Genomic DNA, 18,036 nt, shown 5'->3' on the forward strand with positions numbered 1-18,036 from the left:
CGGGTGGATCACTTGAGGTCAGGAGTTCAAGACCAGCCTGGCCAACATGGTGAAACCCTGTCTCTACTAAAAATATACAAGTTAGCTGAGCATGGTGGTGCACGCCTATGATCCCTGCTACTTGGGAGGCTGAGGCAGAAAAATTGCTTGAAACCGTGAGGCAGAGGTGGCAGTGAGCCAAGATCTCATGCCACTGCACTCCAGTCTGTGCAACAGAGCAAGATTCTGTCTCAAAAAATAAGTAAATAAAAACATAAGGAAGATGCATTTATTATGTATTTATATACCCGGTGAAGCACTGAAGCATGTTATCAAATCTTTGAGTTAGATCTTCAGTTCTCATGACCACTAAAGAGCTACTAAGTCTCAGACAGGATAAGAGACTTGGCCAAGCTGACCTTGTCATCTGCCCCCCTTGGCCTCCCAAATTGCTGGGATTACAGGTAAAAATCAAATTCAACCAACCAGATCAAGAGAAACAATTAGTTTTTAAAAATGCAATATTAATTAAATCCCTAAGATCCAGAGCTTTGTAAAAATCAAATAATCCCCAATATCATGCTGAAAGTTTAAAAGAAATGCTAACTGATAATTTAAGAGATAAAACTTTTCCTTAGCTTTGCACTAATCTAGAAAGAAAGAACGTTTCTAATATTTAGACGGACACTACGAGATGAACACTGACTCCACTGTGTAAACGCTCATGAACAAAGTACTGCAGGACTTGCCCAGTTTAGACTTACCGTATTTTCTTTCAGATAGTTCTTCAATATGTTTACATAGATCAGCGATACAATCATTGCATTTCTCTGAAAATTCAGGAAAGGTCAATTGTCAGTATGTCCCTATGTCAGAGCAACACTAACATATAATGACTTATTTCCTATATTTTCCATCTCAACAGTCCATATCATTTTACTTCCTTTGAAAAAAATTTTTCCCTTTTTTGGTGGTTCTTATAATTAGTTTACTTGGAGACTGCAGAAAAGTTTTCAAGTTTAGTACCTCTTTTTATCCTTTTAATTTCTGAAAAGGAGGAGGGCAGAAAAGATCAATCAAATTAAATAAAACAACAAGGAGGCCACAGTGAGAATGTCTCCAGGGATCTTTTAGCAAATTTCCTAAAACATGTCTCAGCTGTGTGGAAATAAGACTTTACAGCAGCCAGTGAGGTGATGCAGGCCTAGGTAATCCTAGCACTTAGGGAGCAGAGGTAAGTGGATCGCTTTCAGCTGAGGGCAACATAGCAGAAACTTCCGTCCCCTCCCCCACCTTCCACTACCTCCTCCATGTCCCCATCTCCTCCAAAAATACAAAACTTAGCCAGACATGATGGCAGGCACCTGTAGTCCAAGCTACTCAGGAGGTTGAGGTAGAAGAATCACTTGAACCCAGGAGACAAATGTTGCAGGGAACGGAGACAGCAGCCAGCCTGTGCAAAAGAGCAAGACTCCATGTCAAAAAAGAAAAAAAAAAAAAAAAAGCAAGTTTAAGAGGAACCCCAAAGCAAAAATCCCAACCCTTTTCCTCCCAATCACGGAAACACCAGGAAGGTGTAATAGTTTTGCAGCATACCTGTAATAGGCTGATAGTGACCCCCCAAGATGCTCATAACCTAATCCCAGGAACCGGTGAACATGACCTCATATGGTAAAAGGGGCTTTGCAGATATAATGAAGTTAAGGACTTTTGGCCAGGAAGATTATTCTGGCTTGTCACAGTGGGGTTGATGTACTCACCCAGATCCTTATCAGAGCAGAGCAGGTGATGGAGAGCGATGGGAAGTATAGTGATGGAAGCAGGAACCTCGAGTCATTCAGGAAGGGCAGCACAAGCTGAGGAGTGCAGGATGCCTCCAGGGCCAGGAAACTCATTCTCCTACAGAGCCTGGGAAGGTACCTGCCCTGCTCCCACCTTGAATCAGTGCGATTGACTTTAAAATTCTGGCCTTCAGAACTGTAAGGGGATACATCTGTGTTGCTTTTTTTGTTTTAGACAGAGTTTCACTCTTTTTACCCAGGCTGGAGTGCGATGGCACGATCTCGGCTCACTGCAACCTCTGCCTTCCAGGTTGAAGCAATTCTCCTGCCTCAGCCTCCTGAGTAGCTGGGATTACAGGCATGCACTACCACACCCAGCTAGTTTTGCATTTTTAGTAGAGATGGAGTTTCTCCATGTTGGTCAGGCTGGTCTCGAACTCCCGACCTCAGGTGATCCGCCCGCCTCAGCCTCCCAAAGTGTTGGATTATAGGCGTGAGCCACCATGCCCAGCTACATCAATGTTTTAAGCCCTAAGTGTGTGGTAATTTGTTGCAGCAGAAACAGGAAACTAGTATCATAGTGAAGCCTCAAAACCCACCTGAAGGGGCTGGGTGCAGTGGTTCATGCCTGTAATCCCAGCATTTTCGGAGGTCAAAGTGGGCAGATCACTTGAGGCCAGAAGTTCGAGACCAGCCTGGTCAACATGGTGAAACCCTGTCTCTGCAAAAAAGCTAGCCGGTGTGGTGGCACATGCCTGTAACCTCAGCTACTTAGGAGGCTAAGACATGGGAACTGTTTAAACCTGAAGACGGGGAGGCGGAGATTGTAGTGAGCCAAGATCGTGCCACTGCACTCCAGCCTGGGTGAGAGAGCCAGACTCCATCTCAAAACAAACAACCCACCCCACCTGAAGAAACTTTCCAGTTCGGTCAGGAGTCCCCCACCCAACCCCCAGAAGTAGACCTTTGTTCTTTATGTTTTTTTTGTTTTGTTTTGTTTTTTTGGAGATGGAGTCTGACTCTGTTGCCCAAGCTAGAGTGTAGTGGTGTGATCTTGGCTCACTGTAACCTCTGCCTGCCTGGATCAAGCCATTCTCCTGTCTCAGCCTCCCGAGTAGCTGGGATTAGAGGCAAGCACCACCACACCTGGCTAATTTTTGTGTTTTTACTAGAGACAGGTTTTGCCATGTTGCCCAGGCTCTACTCAAACTCCTGGCCTCAAGTGATCCGCCTGTCTCAGCTTCCCAAAGTGCTGGGATTAAAGGTGTGAGCCATGGCACTCAGCACTCACCAAGGCCTTTGACAGCATGCTTTTCCAGGCGATCAGTCTTTGTCTGGTCTGGCTCTGCCACACTTTCCAGCACACCAAGTTGGAATCCTTACCTACATTTTAGAAGAAAAGGGTGTGTATTTTAATCCCAGCTCGGTATGGTTCAGATCTGCATTTAACTCATGGAACCTGGCTGCTCCCCAGGCCCTGGAGGAAAAAAGGGTCTCTCTGTGGGTATGATACAGGATGGGCCAAGATCATGCCACTGCACTCCAGCCTGGGCTACAACAGCGAGACTCCATCTCAAGAAAACAAAAACAAATGTGGCATGGCAAAGAAAATAATTACTGTGTTACAGTTTCATAGAAACTAAAAGACAATACAATAAGCTGTCTTTTTAGATTAGTATAATTGGTATTCTTATTTTATAGCCAAAAGAATGAGCTCAGGGCAAGTGTGGTGGCTCACACCTGTAATCACAGCATTTTGGGAGGCTAAGGCAGGTGGATCATGAGGTCAAGAGATCGAGACGATCCTTGCCAAAATGGTGAAATCCCATCTCTCCTAAAAATACAAAACTGAGTTGGATGTGGTGGGCACATGCCTGTAGTCCAAGCTACTCAGGAGGCTGAGGCAGGAGAATTACTTGAACCCGAGAGGTGGAGGTTGCAGTGATCCAAGATGACACCACTGCAAAAGAGCAAGACCTCATCTCTAAAAAATAAAAAAAATAATAAGTAAAAGACAAACAGGCTCAGAGAATGTTACTTGATTGATTGGACTATGTTGCATCTCTGGACAGTGAAGCTGAGATCAGACTTCCTGTGTAACTCTCCTAGCCTACCAGGATGCCTCTCATAAAGGGAAGACATATAAATTTGGCCTGATGTACAAAGATGCTGGAACAGCCAATTCTACATACAGCACTTCCACGTTCATCAAGGGAAACCTTCAGGAAAGGTGAAGATGCTTCTAGAAGGGACTGGACACCAGTGCCCTTATTTGTTGCCTTTGGGCTTTTCCTCCAAGGGTAACAGTGACCCAAACTGACTGACTGTTCCAATCAACAGGAGAAAATGGTTCCAAGGTCACCAACGTCAGGCAAATTCACTTGAGGACCTATCTGTGTGCTTTGACAGACAAAAACTGCTTATGTCAAGGATACTGTATTTCAGAAAAACAATCACATTAACAACTAATAACAGTGTAAGATGCTGATGTGTTGAATGCTACTTTAGGAAAATATGCTCAAATGTAGGGAAAAAATTCTGATAGAAAACTACATATCAATTATCTAGCTAGCTATCTAGAGACATGGGCTCATTCATTTTTTTTTTTTTTTTTTGGAGACGGAGTATCTCTCTTGTTACCCAGGCTGGAGTGCAATGGCGCTATCTCGGTTCACCGCAACCTCGGCCTCCTGGGTTCAGGCAATTCTCCTGCCTCAGCCTCCCGAGTAGCTGGGATTACAAGCACGCGCCACCACGTTCAGCTAATTTTTTGTATTTTTAGTAGAGACGGGGTTTCACCATGTTGACCAGGATGGTCTCGATCTCTTGACCTCGTGATCCACCCGACTCGGCCTCCCAAAGTGCTGGGATTACAGGTGTGAGCCACCGCTCGAGGCCGGTCTGATTCTTTTGCTCAGGATGGAGAGCAGTGGGATGATCCTAACTCAGTGCAGACCTGCTCCTGGCCTCAGGTGATCCTCCTGCCCCAGCATCCGAAGTGGCAGGGGACACAGGAGGACACGGTTACACCTGCCTTTTTTATTTGCTTGTTTTGTAGAGTGAGGGTTTACATTGCCCAGGCTGGTCTTAAACTCTGGAGTCTTGCTCTGTCAACCAGGCTAGGGTTCAGTGATGTGATCTCGACTAAATGCAACCCCTGCCTCCTGGGTTCAAGCAATTCTTCCATCTCAGCCTCCCGAGTAGCTGGGACTACAGGTGTGTGCCACCACATGCGGCTAATTTTTGTAGAAACCGGGTTTCATCATGTTGGCTACACTGGTCCTGAACTCCTGACCTCAGGTGATCCACCTGCTTGGACTCCCAAAGTGCTGGAATTACACGTGTGAGCCACCAAGCCGAGCCACAGACTTTGTTATTAAATAGCCTAACCCAAGTGGGGTGCCGTGGCTCACACCTTTAATCCCAACAACTCTCAAGGCCAAGGTGAGAAGATGGCTTGTACTCAGGAGTTCGAGACCGGCCTGGGCAACATGGGGAAGGGACTCCCCCCCTCTTCCCCTCCCCCGCCATCTCTACAAAAAAATACAAAATATTAGGTCAGGCATGCACTGTGCCTGGCTAATTTTTGTATCTTTTGTGGAGATGGGGTTTTGTCATGTTGCTCAGGCCGGTCTCTCACTCCTGATTCCAAGCCATCCTCCCACCTCGGGCTCCCAAAGTGCTGGGATTACAGGGCCCAGGCAGCCTCAATTTTCCTTTAAGCAGTCCCCCAATGTCGCACGCTTGGATAGTTTTTTATTTTTTTAGACCGGGATTACCTCAGTCTCGCCAGCTGGAGTGCTGTGGTAGGATCATAGCTCATTGCAGCCTTGAACCTTGGGGTTCAAGTAGCTGGGAGGCTGAGGTGGGACTACCGAAATGGGGTCACACTAGTTTGCCAGGCTGCTCCTGAACTCCTCGCCCGGAGAAAACTTCCCACCCTCCAGCGTCCGGACACACTTTTTCTATTTTTGACCCACATAAACTCTGTGCTGGGTCACAGTTTGTTACCTACCCTTCTCCAGCCAGCAGCACACAGGACGCAGCGAACGGTGGAGGTTACCAGGCTCTGCTCCGCGGAGAAAACAACACAGCTCCTAGGCAACACACTTCCGCGTGAAGTCGCCGAAGGTCCGCCTCTGTGACGTCGCCGGAAGCCCTTCTCTGTGCGCCGGAAGCGGGCCGTCGCCGTGACGTCGCCGGAGGCGCGCAGCGGCCGTGACGCCGCCGGAGGCGCGCAGCCGCCGTGACGTCGCCGGAGGCCGGCAGCCGCCGTGACGTCGCCGGAGGCGCGCAGACGCCGTGACGTCGCCGGAGGCGGGCAGCCGCCGTGACGTCGCCGGAGGCGCGCAGCCGCCGTGACCTCGCCGGAGGCGGGCAGCCGCCGTGACCTCGCCGGAGGCGCGGAGCCGCCGTGACGTCGCCGGAGGCCGGCCCCTCACGCGGAGCCAATCGGAAGTAGAGGCGGTGCTGCTGGTTCTTCCAGGAGCGCGCATGTGCAGGTGATGGAAGGTGATGTTGATGGAGGCAGCTGCAGAGCTGGCAGTTCCGCATAGACAGGCTCCCGCCTGGCTTCAGTCAACTATAAGCTCCAAAGAGGAGTTTTAAGATTTCACAGTCTGCAGGGCCAGGAGCGGCAGGAACCTGACGCAGCGAGCAGGTGCTGCACACCAACCTCCCGGCGCCTGGTGGGCACAAGCGCAAGGTCGCGCAGAGGAAGCTCCTCAATGGCCAGTGAAGGGCTACCAGCGCCACTGCTACCCCGGCCACGTATTCGCCTTACCTCAGCCTAGGTACGTGCGACCCCCAATACCTTTCCCAGCCAGGGACCCCAGGAGCGTCCATCACCGCTGCTCATCCTGGGCTGGGTCAGCACCCTCTGCGGCTGCCTCCCATTAGGCAGCTGCACCCCCAGCTTGACCTTTGATGGCTGTTGCAATAGCCGGAAAGCCTTTGCAACTTTGTAGCTGCTGCCCAGGCTGGAATCCAAGAGTAGGGGGTGGGGAAGAGGCTCTCTTCCCTACCCTCCTTCATGATTCCTGACCACCCCATCCTTCTTCCCGTTTCCTTTGATGTTATTTTGTTACAGCTTTTTAAATATATTTTTTAAATTATTTAACCCCTGGGGGCAGAGACTGAGGAGGGAGGATGATAAGGGAACCCGGACTCTCTATGATGGAAATAAAGAGAAATAACCCCCCCAAAAAAAAGAAGAAACAAAGGAAACATCTTTATAAAAATGTAAGGGATTGGCCAGGTACTGTTGCTCACACCCGTAATCCTGGCACTTTGATAGCCTAAGGCAGGTGGATCACAAGGTCAGGAGTTCGAGATCAGCCTGGCCAGCATGGTCAAACCCCGTCTCTACTAACAATTAGCCGGGTGTAGTGGCACGTGCCTGTAATCTCAGCTACTTGGGAGGCTGAGGCAGAAGAATTGCTTGAATCTGGAGGATGAGGTTGCAGTGAACAATAATAAGGAAATGATGCTGTTCTTTGTTTCCTTTTGGAGACAGGGTATTGCTCTGTTGCCCAGGCTGGAGTGAGGTGGCACAATCGTTTCTCACTGCAGCCTCAACTTCCTGGGCAGGTGCAAGCAGTCCTTCCCCTTCGGCCCCCCAAGTAGCTGGGATTACAGGTGCATGCTACCAAGCTTGGCTAATTTTTGTATTTTGTATAGAAACAGAATTTCACCATGTTGCCAGGCTGGTCTCAAACTTCTAGTCTCAGCTGTCATCCACCCTCAGCTTCCCAAAGTGCTGGGATTACAGGTGTGAGCCACTGTGCCTGGCTATTGCTGTTCTTTTCAAACACATTTTTACCTTTTTTTTTTTTTTTATTGCTAGGAGTTTTAGTGTTTTCTATGCTGGAATGCAGTGGTGCAATCTTGGCTCACAGCAGGCTGGTCTCAAACTCCTGACCTCAGATGATCCACTCGCCTAGGCATCCCAAAGTGCTGGGATTACAGGTGTGATCCACTGCGCCTGGCAATTTTGCTCGTTTTAGATACTAGAACTTTTTAATTAAAAAAAAAGATTTTGCCGGACATGGTTGCTCACACCTGTAATCCCAGCACTTTGTGAGGCCAAGGCAGGTGGGTTGCGATGTCAAGAGATGGAGACCATCCTGGCCAACATGGCGAAACCCCATCTCTACTAAAAGTACAAAAATTAGCCGGACGTTTGTCACGCATCTGTAGTCCTAGCTACTTGGGAGGCTGAGGCGGAAGAATCGCTTGAACCCGGGAGGCAGAGGTTGCAGGGAGCTAAGATTGCACCATTGTGCTCCAGCCTGGCAGACTCCGTGTCAAAAAAAAAAACACACAAAAATTTTTTTTTTTTTTTTTTTTTTTTGAGCTGGAGTGCAGTGGCCTGCTCTCCGCTCACTGGAACCTCTGACTCCTGGATTCAAGCCATTCTCCTTCCTCAGCCTCTGTAGTAGCTGGGACTATAGGTACATGCTACCAGCCCCAGCTAAGTTTTGTATTTTTAGTAGAGATGGGATTTCACCATGTTGGACAGGATGGTCTTGATCTCTTGGCCTCATGATCCACCAGCCTTGGCCTCCCAAAATGCTGGGATTACAGGTGTGAGCTACCACCCCTTGCCAAAAAAAAAATTCTATTTTGAGACAGAGTCTCACTCTGACACACAGGCTGGAGTAAAGTGGGGCAGTGTTTTCATATGTACTCTTGTAAGTGGGTAGAAGAGGCTGGGACCTCAACATGATGGGAGGTCAAATTTTTTTTGAGGCAGGGTCTTACTTTCTCACCTAGGCTGGAGTTCAGTGGCAAGATCATAGCTCACTGCAGCCTCAAGCTCCCAGGCTCAAGCGATCAAGGGGGGCTGAGACAAAAGAATCACTTGAGCTCGGGAGGTGGAGTTTGTGATGAGCCGAGATCACGCCATTGCACTCCAGTCTAGGCAGCAAGAGTGAAACTCCAACTCAAAAAAAGTGTTTTCCAGTGGAACACAGTGGCTCACGCCTGTAATCCCAACGCTTTGGGAGGCCACCGTGGGAGGATCAGTTGAGGCCAGGAGTTGCAAACCAGGGTGGGCAACATAGCAAGACCCCGTCTCTACAAAAAATAAAAATACAAAATTAGCCAGGCATAGTGGCACACAGTGTAGCCCTAGCTATTCAGGAGGCAGAGACAGAAGAATTGCCTGAGACCGGGAGTTCAGAACTACAGTGAGCTATGATTGTGCCACTGCACTCCATCCTGGGTGACAAAGACAGACCCTGTCTTTTAAGAAAAATAATCATAAGATTGTGTTTTGGCCTCTGTTCCCTGAAGTCCTTCTGCTTTCCTGAGGATGTCAGCATCCATGTGGATGAGCATGCAATTTGCCTGACTCACTATCCCACATCTTCCTCAGCTCTGATGACTTTTGCTTCCACTCCCCTTAAGCTGCCACAGGAATGGCTCTTGTGACGTCTTTCAGATGGCTACATTTCTGAAATCCTAAACTCCAACATTCTTTCTGCTTGCCCTCTGTGGCAGATTATAGTTTCCAAGGTGGTGGCTGCAACACGTTCTGCCATCCTCTGTGCCCTTCATTTTTAAAAATTTTGAAATTTTTGATTTTTTCAATTTTTTGTTTATTTATCTTTATGTTGTGAGACTGGAGTGTCAGTCTGTCACCCAGGCTGGAGTGCAGTGGTGTGATCTTGGCTCACTGCAACCTCCATCTCCTGAATTCAAGCAATTCTCCTGCCTCAGCCGCCTGAGTAGCTGGGATTACAGGCGTGTGCCACCATGCCTGGCTAAACTTTGTGTTTTTAGTAGAGATGGGGTTTCACCATGTTGGCCAGGCTTGTCTCAAACTTCTGACCTCAGATGACCTGCCTGCCTCTGCCTCGCAAAGTGTCTTGATTACAGACCTGAGCCACCACACCTGGCCTAATTTTTAAATTTTTAAAATAGGAAGCAGTAGAAACTGTGGGGTACTAGATGGGTGGGAGGGAAGAGGGCTGTGGGTTGAAAAACTACCTATTATGTGCTCTACTCACTACCTGGGTGCAAAATACCCTTGTAACAAAGCTGCACATGTATCCCCTGTATCCAACACAAAAGTGGAGAGCTGGTGCAATGGCTCACACCTAAAATCCCAGCACTTTGGGAAACCAAGTTGGGTGGGTCACTTGTGCTCAGGAGTTCAAGACCAGCCTGAGCAATGTGGTGACACCCTATCTTTACAAAAATACAAGAATTAGCCAGGCATGGTGGCGTGCACCTGTAGTTCCAGATACTCAGGAGGCTGAGGTGAAGATTGCTTGAATCCAGGAGGTCAAGGCTGCAGTGAACCATGATCACACCACTGCACTCCAGCTTGAGTGACAGAGTGAGACCCTGACTCAAAAACAATAAGAGTAAAATAAAAGTTGAATGTTTTTTGAGACACTCTTGCTCTGTCGCTCAGGCTGGAGTACAGTGGCACAGTCTGGGCTCACTGCAATTTCTGCCTCCTGGGTTCAAGTGATTCTTCTGCCTCAGCCTCCTGAGTAGCTGGGATTACAGGTATGCACCACCATGCCCAGCTAATATTTGTATTTTCAGTAGGAACAGGGTTTCACCATATTGGCCAGGCTCATCTCGGAAGTCCTGACCTCAAGTCATCTGCCTCCCTCAGCCTCCCAAAGTGCTGAGGTTACAGGTATAAGCTACTGCACCTGGCCAAAAGTTACATTTTTTTCCCCTCTCGATGTGGACTCTCACTCTGTCATCTAGGCTGGAGTACAATGGCACGATCCTGGTTCACTGCAAACTCCGCCTCCTGGTTTCAAGTGTTTCTCCTACCTCAGGTTCCTGAGTAGCTGGGATTACAGGCACGCATCACCACAGGCCAGGTAATTTTTCTATTTGTAGTAGAGAGAAGGTTTTGCCATATTGTCAGGCTGGTCTAAAATTCCCAGCCTCAGTTGGTCCACCCACCTTGGCCTCTCAAGGTGCTCGGAACATAGGTGTGAGCCACCATCCCCAGACAAAACTGGAATTTTTCTTTTTTTTTTTGAGAAGGAGTTCACTCTTGTCACCCAGGCTAGAGTGTAGTGTGATGTCGGTTCACTGCAACCTCCACCTCCCGGTCCAAGTTATTCTCCTGCCTCAGCCTCACGAGTAGCTGGGATTACAGGTGTACACCACCACGCCTGGCTAATTTTTGTATTTTTTTAGTGGTGGCGGGGTTTTACCATGTTGGCCAGGATGGTCTCAGTCTCTTGACCTTGTGATTTACCTGCCTCAGCCTCCTAAGTGCTGGTATTACAGGTGTGAGCCACCATGCCTGGCCTTTTTTAAATGTTTATAGAGATGGGAGGTCTCATTATGTTGCCTGGGCTGCTCTCAAACTCCTGACCTCAAGTGATCTGCCCACCTCATTCTTTCAAAGTGCAGGGTTATACGCATGAACCACCACACCTGGCTGCCTTCTGGCTTCTTAATAGCATGTACTAGGTGTGGTGGCTCAAGCCCATAATCCCAGCACCTTGGGAAGCTGAAGCAGGCAGATCACCTGAGGTCAGGACTTTGAGATCAGCCTGACCAACATGGTGAAACCTCATCTCTACTAAGTAAAGTACAAAAATTAGCAGGGCATGGTGGCAGGCACCTGTATGTAATCCCAGATAGTTGGGAGGCCGAGGCAGGAGAATCACTTGAACCCGGAAGGTGGAAGTTACAGTGAGTCGAGATTGCACCACTGCACTCCAGCCTGGGTGACAGAGCAAAATTCCTTCTTAATGATAACAACAATAGTAATAATAATGGCATGTGCTCTTCTTCAGACATGACCTTAGCATTGCTCCCATGATGAGGCGAGGTCTGTGCTCCTTCTCCCTGAATTCAAGAAGGTCTGTGACTGGCAGGAGCGATTCAAGGTAGGTCATAAAAGGTGACACCATTTCTCCGTGGTCTTCCTGGGATGCTTGCTCTTTTTACCCAGTCACTATGCAGTGAGGAAGCCAGATCACAGGGAGAGGCCACATTTTGATCTTCCAATCAACAGTCCCAGCACAGGTTTCAGATGACAGTCAACATCAGTAGCCAGACATGAGACTGAGAAATGCTTTGCGATGACCCAGCCCCAGCCACTGCAACAGCATGACAGTCCCCGAGTGAAAATCACGCCTACCTGAATCCAGTCAGCACGCAGAACCATGAAAAATAAAAGTTGTTATTTTTTTCTTTTTTAGATGGAGTTTTGCTCTTATTGCCCGGGCTGGAGTGCAATGGCATGGTCTCGGCTCACTGCAACCTCTGCCTCCCAGGTTCAAATAATTCTCTTGCCTCAGCCACCCAAGTAGCTGGGATTACTGGCATGTGCCAGCCACCACACCCAGCTAATTTTGTGTTTTTAATAGATATGGTGATCCTCCATGTTTGTCAGACTGCTCTCGAACTCTCAACCTCAGGTGCTCCACCCACATTGGCCTCCCAAAGTGCTGGGATTACAGGCATGAGCCACCACGTCCAGCGTGATTGTTATTTTAAACGCCTAAATTTTGGGGCTATATATTATGCAGTAATACTAACTTAAATATCCTCCTTTCCTTCTAGCTTTTGAATCTCTTACTCACCAAACCTAATCTTTCTTGGAAGACTTTCTCTGCCTTAATGTTTTCCCAGTGGACCCAGGGAGAGGTAGGTTGGGTTTTCTTCCTACTCACTATGGCTACTCAGAGACCATTTCTTCTTCTTTTCCTTCTTCTTCTATTGCTTCTTTGCCTTCCTCCTCCTCCTCCTCCTTTTTCTTCTTCTTCTACTTCTTCCTCCTCTTCCTCCTCCTTATTCCTCTTCTGCCTCCTCCTCTTCTTTTTCAACAGGATCTCACCTCCCCAGGCTCAAGTGATTCTCATTCTGCTGCTGCTGCTGCTTTTGTTGCTGCTGCTTCTGTTTCTGCTGCTTCTGCTCTTCTGCTACAGCTTCCCGTCCTCCTCCTTTTCATCCTTCTCTTTCTCCTCCTCCTCTTCCTCCTCCTCCTCCTCCTCCTCAACTTTCTCCTTCTTCTCCAGAGAATCTCACTTTGTCACCCAGACTGAAGTGCAGTGGCATGATTTCAGCTTACTGCAACCTCCGCCTCTCAGGTTAAAGTGATTCTCCTGCCTCGGCCTTCCACGTAGCTGGGATTACAGGCACATGCCACCATGCCTGGCTAATTTTTATAGTTTTACTAGACATGAGGTTTCACCATGTTAGCCAGGCTGGTCTTGAACTCCTGACTTCAGGTGATGTGCCTGCCTTGGTCTTCCAGAACGCTGAGATTACAGGCATCAGCTACCGCATCTGGCCCTACAGTCACTTTTAAACCTAGAATCCAGAATCATGTTCCTGGTTGGTGGAGCCTACTCACTAGACCAAAAGAGAGGAGCGTGTACGTTTTAGAATGGGCACTCAGTCATGGGATGATTCAAGGGATGGGTGCGAGAGAGACACTAGAGTAGGTCTGGGCACATCCCAGTTCCTCATTCTGACTCATCTGGACAAGTAACTATTCTCATTTGAAAGTGAAAATTAACAAACTCTCATTTGAAAAAATGGGACCAGGCATGGTGGCTCTTGTCTGTAGTCCCAGCACTTTGGGAGGCTGAGGCAGGCAGATCACGAGGTCAGGAGTTCGAGACCAGCCTGGCCAATATGGTGAAACCCTGTCTCTACTAAAAATACAAAAATTATCCAGGTGTGGTGGCACATGCTTGTAGTCCCAGCTACTTGGGAGGCTGAGGCAGGAGAATCACTTAAACCCAGGAGACAGAGGTTGCAGTGAGCCAAGATTGTGCCACTGCATTCCAGCCTGGGCTTCTGACCAAGACTCTGTCTCAAGAAAAAAAAAAAAAAAAAGGAAAAGGAAAAAGTGGGCCTGGCACAGTGGCTCACACTTGTAATTCCAGCACTTTGACACCTGTAATCCTAGCACTTTGGGAGGCTGAGATGAGAGGATTACTTGAGGCCAGGAGTTTGAGACCAGTCTGGGCAACATAACAAGGTTCCATAACTACAAAAAATTTAAAAAGGTCTCAGCAGAAATGGCAAGAGATTTGGGCAAGAACCGGGGTGATGAACTCTGCCCTGTCTCGGTTGACCCCTCTGGATGTATAGACTGTGACTCTGGTCTTTTCTTCTTCTCCAGGAGCTCATTGCCAAAACTACAGAAAAGCTGTACACGGGATGCAGCCAGAATGACCAGGTGCCTCTAGCCCCTCCACCCCACTGCTCCATGCTGTCCCAACCTTGGGGAGCCCAGGGAGCAGTTAGAGCTCAGCAGTGTCCTGGCTCCCCAGGGAAGCAACACGTCGGCCTTTCGGAGCACCTCCTCCTCCTCGCACAGGTGATCACGCACCTTAGGTTGTGGATGCAGCAGACCTTCTCCACGCTCTCAGGCCTCCTCTGGGATCTCATCAGGAAGATGGCAGATTGGACAGAGGTGTGAGTTCCTGAGTGACACACAGGGCAGAGAGGTGTGATGGCAGCCTGAACAGCAGACTAGGTAGCAGGGGCGAACAGGGTGGGGGTGTCAGGCCTTGCGGCACAGGGGCATGCCAGAACTCTAGGGTCGAGGCAAAGCAGCCAGAAGTGGGGCATTCCCTGCAGGCCCCAATACTCCCATGCCAGTCTAGCTCAGCAGGCAAGAAAGACCCACCCTTCATGGGGCCTGGTGTGGTGGCTCACAACTGTAATTCTAGCACTTTGGGATGCACAGGTGGGTGGATCATCTGAGGTGAGGAATTCGAGACCAGCCTGGCTAACATGAAATTCTGTCTCTACTCAAAATATAAAAATTAGCTGGGCGTGGTGGTATGCACCTGTAATCGAAGCTACATGGGAGGCTGAGGCAGGAGAATAGCTTGAACATGAAAGGCAGAGGTAGCAGTGAGGTGAGATTGCATCACTGCACTTGGCCTGCGAGACAGAGTGAGACTCCATCTCAAATAATAAATGAAAGAAAAACTCACCATTTGCAGATTTGAGGGCAGGAAGCTAAGGAATAACTTGGCTATGCCTGGAGCAGCCAGAGTCACTCCCACCTTGCCTGTGCGCCACATCTCCCATCCCATGCTGTGGTCCCCACCCAGGTCATCTGGCAAGGCCCAGTCACAGGTAAGTCCAGACCACAGGCAAGACCCGGCCACAGGAAAGGCAAGTCAAGGCACAGGGCCTGTCAAAAGGCAAGCAAGGCGCAGGGCCCAACCACAGGCAATGCAAGGCCCGGCTCAAGGCACGGCCACAGGCAAGGCGCAAGGCCCGGCCACAGGCGACTCTCAGCCTCGGGCATGACCCAGCCAAAGGCAGGGCCTGGATACAGGCAGGGACCGGCCATGGGCTGGGCCCGGCCACAGGTAGGGCAAGGTGCCAGGCAAGGCAAGATCTGGCGCAAAATCCGGCCACAGGCAAGGCAAGGCAAGGCGCAAGACCCGGCCACAGGAAGGCAAGGCCCAGCAAAAGTCATGGCCCAGTGCAAGGCCCAGAAAAAGGCAAGACCTCGCCACAGGCAAGGCCCAGCCACAAGGAAGGCAAGGTGCAAGACCTGGCCAAAGATAAGGCCTGGCCACAGGCAAGGCAAGGAGCAAGGCCCGGCCAAAAGCAAGACACGGCCACAGGTAAGGCCCGGCCAAAGGCAAGGCAAGGGCCGGTGCAAGGCCTATTCGCAGGCATGGCCTGGCGCAAGCCGCGGCCAAAGGAAACACAAGGCACAAGGCCCGGCCAAAGACAAGGTCCGGTGCAAGGCCAGGCTGCAGGCAAGGCAAGGGCCACTACAAGGCCCGGTCATAGGCATGACCTGGAGCAAGACCCGGCCACACGTAAGGCAAGGCGCCAGGTCCAGCCAAAGACAAAAAGTGTCTCGAGGAACTCAATTGTGTTTCATATAATTGTATATATAATGCTTAGTGAATTTAGTTGTATCAGCCTTTTTTTCTTATTTTTACTATTTTATGACTATTTCATGATAATTATTTTATATAAAAATAAAAGTTTTTCAATTCACACAACTTTTTGAATAATTCTAAGACAGATACTTTACATATACATGTACATAAATAACAATGTATCCATATCTCTGCCTCCCAGATTCAAGCAATTCTCCTGCCTCAGCCTCCCAAGTGGTTGGGATTACAAGTGTCTGCCACCATGCCTGGCTAATTTTTGTATTTTTAGTAGAGATGGGATTTCACCATCTTGGCCAGGCTGGTCTCAAACTACTGACCTCAGGTGATCTACTAACCTCCACCTCCCAAATTGCTGGAATTTCAGGCATTAGTCAAGGCACCTGACTGCTATTTACACAATAATTATATGCATAATTATCTTCAATAGTGTATAAAAGATATTTTAACACAGTTGTCATATGATAGATTATGTTGTCATTTACCATGATTTAATAAATCACCAATGTTTACACGTAGTTGTATTAATAAATTACAGCTACTTTGGGAATTTAGGTGATTTCTATAAACTTAACAAACTTTGCTAGAAATTGAAAAAGTAAAAATCTAAATGTCACCCTTTACATACTAACAGACATTAAAACAATTACATACTTTATAAAAGCCAGCGTATCCTAGAAAAAGATCAAGTGGCTGTCTTTTTAATCAATCCATGGCATTGTAAATTAGTATGTTTTCTGAAGTGTCATTTGATCAGCATTGGGCTTCGAAAGATAGATCCAAAAAAGTTAAGAAAAGGTGATCATAGATACATATATGGAGAGTTTTCCAGAAATGTTGTTCTTTGAAACATTTAAATGTCAAACACTTCTTAAAATGTTGTATATTATCTGCCTAAGTGTAGAGAAGAAAGACTTTCTAGTATTCTAACTTTTCAGTAAAACTTCAATGCCATGTTGTGTAGAATGCCCTGTATTAGACAGAAATAAACAATAAGCAACTTATGAGATGCATAAAAAAGAAATATTAGTTGCAAATTCTAGTGCTAGAGGCTAAAAAAGTTACCATCTATTATGCTACAACTGTGTCATCATGCAGAATAGGTAAGAGGGAAAAATTGTATTTCATTACTAACCAAAACTTACTGTCGTTCAAGTGAAACTATCACACATTTATTCATTATGAATTCTATGCTGCAGACTGTTCTAAGTGCCTCACATGTTCTAGCTTAATTCTCACAGCAACCCCATGACATAAATAACATTTTATACTCATTTAAAGGTTAAGAAACCTAAGAACAGGAAACTTCAATAATTTGCCCATAGCCATACTCAAATTGTAGGGTTTGAACCCAGGAAGTCTGTCTCTGAAAACGGTTTTCCTATCAGTGACATTAAATATGTTGCCACAGTATGTTCCTAAGCATGCAGTATTTTGGGGGAAATGCTTCTTGCATGCTGGCAGAATTGATTGAAAGTTAACAAAGCTTTCAAGTGTGGTGCAGGATTTTGGTCCATTTTATAGAATAATGATCCTCACCTTGTCCCACATCTATACTACTGTCCAACTCTATATCAATGACATCACAAAAAGCCCAGCCAAACCCCATAACAAAGGCACTGTGCAATTCCTACAATGAAGTGCAGCTCTTCTGTTCAAAGCACAGAATGTCTCAGAGGGTCTCAAATGGGTGCTTCTCTGGTTACTCACAAAATGAGTGTCTACTATGGACTTTCCATACTGGTAGGGATTTGAGCCAAAATAGTAGCAAACCTACATGTTCTGCACGAGTTTCAAAAATGAAAGTAAATTAAAAAAAAAAAGCAAAACTCAGTCCTTAAGGAGCTCATGGTCTAGTAGGTGATACAAAGGAAGGGACAGTCATCCTGAAAGTCTTCCTAATAGAAGTAACACCCAAGCTGAAATCCAACAGAAGAGGGTAGTCTTATGTTTTCTGAGGGTAAAGTCCACATGACAGCGGTTACCATGACAAAGGATTTTGGGACCTGGAATAGTAGCTCATGCCTGTAATCCCAGCACTTTGGGAGGCCTGGATGGATCGACTAGTCGAGCCGAGAAGTTCAAGACCAGCCTGGGCAACATGGTGAAACTCTATCTCCACAAAAAATACAAAAATTAGGCAGGCATGATGGTGCACGCCTGTAATCTCACCTACTTGGGAGTCTTAGGTTGGACGATTGCCTGAGCCCAGGAGGTAGAGGTTGTGTTGAGCCACTCGCTCTAGCCTGGGTGACAGAGTGAGACCCTGTCTCTCTCTCTCTCTCTCTCTCTCACACACACACACACACACACAAATTAGTTATGTTCTCCTGCTGGATTGATGCCCTTCTGTTTCATCTAGGTTAGAATGCTTTCTGAAATGCAGATGTGCCTATATT

The 18,036-nt window shown here is 47.7% G+C and overlaps 2 protein-coding genes and 1 long non-coding RNA gene across 36 annotated transcripts in view; 2 read left to right on the top strand and 1 right to left on the bottom strand.

Moving 5' to 3' along the window:
- LOC144576556 (uncharacterized) overlaps nt 1–18,036 on the bottom strand; it is a 537,019-nt gene that overhangs the window by 270,605 nt on the left and 248,378 nt on the right. The gene's annotated exons all lie outside the window — the stretch shown is intronic.
- Nucleotides 1–18,036, top strand: part of LOC144576563 (uncharacterized) — a 181,483-nt gene that overhangs the window by 72,277 nt on the left and 91,170 nt on the right. The window contains exons 4-5 of the mRNA XM_078350328.1: nt 12,315–12,398; nt 13,885–14,178. Of these exons, the coding sequence (XP_078206454.1) occupies nt 12,315–12,398; nt 13,885–14,178 (378 nt within the window). The remainder of the gene's footprint in view (nt 1–12,314; nt 12,399–13,884; nt 14,179–18,036) is intronic.
- LOC144579481 (uncharacterized) lies at nt 6,261–11,943 on the top strand. Its single transcript, XR_013527155.1, has 3 exons — nt 6,261–6,553; nt 10,491–10,609; nt 11,543–11,943. It is a non-coding gene; the product is annotated as an uncharacterized LOC144579481 (long non-coding RNA).

The sequence above is a fragment of the Callithrix jacchus genome, chromosome 15 (genome assembly GCF_049354715.1).
Source record: "Callithrix jacchus isolate 240 chromosome 15, calJac240_pri, whole genome shotgun sequence".
NCBI lineage: Eukaryota > Metazoa > Chordata > Mammalia > Primates > Cebidae > Callithrix > Callithrix jacchus.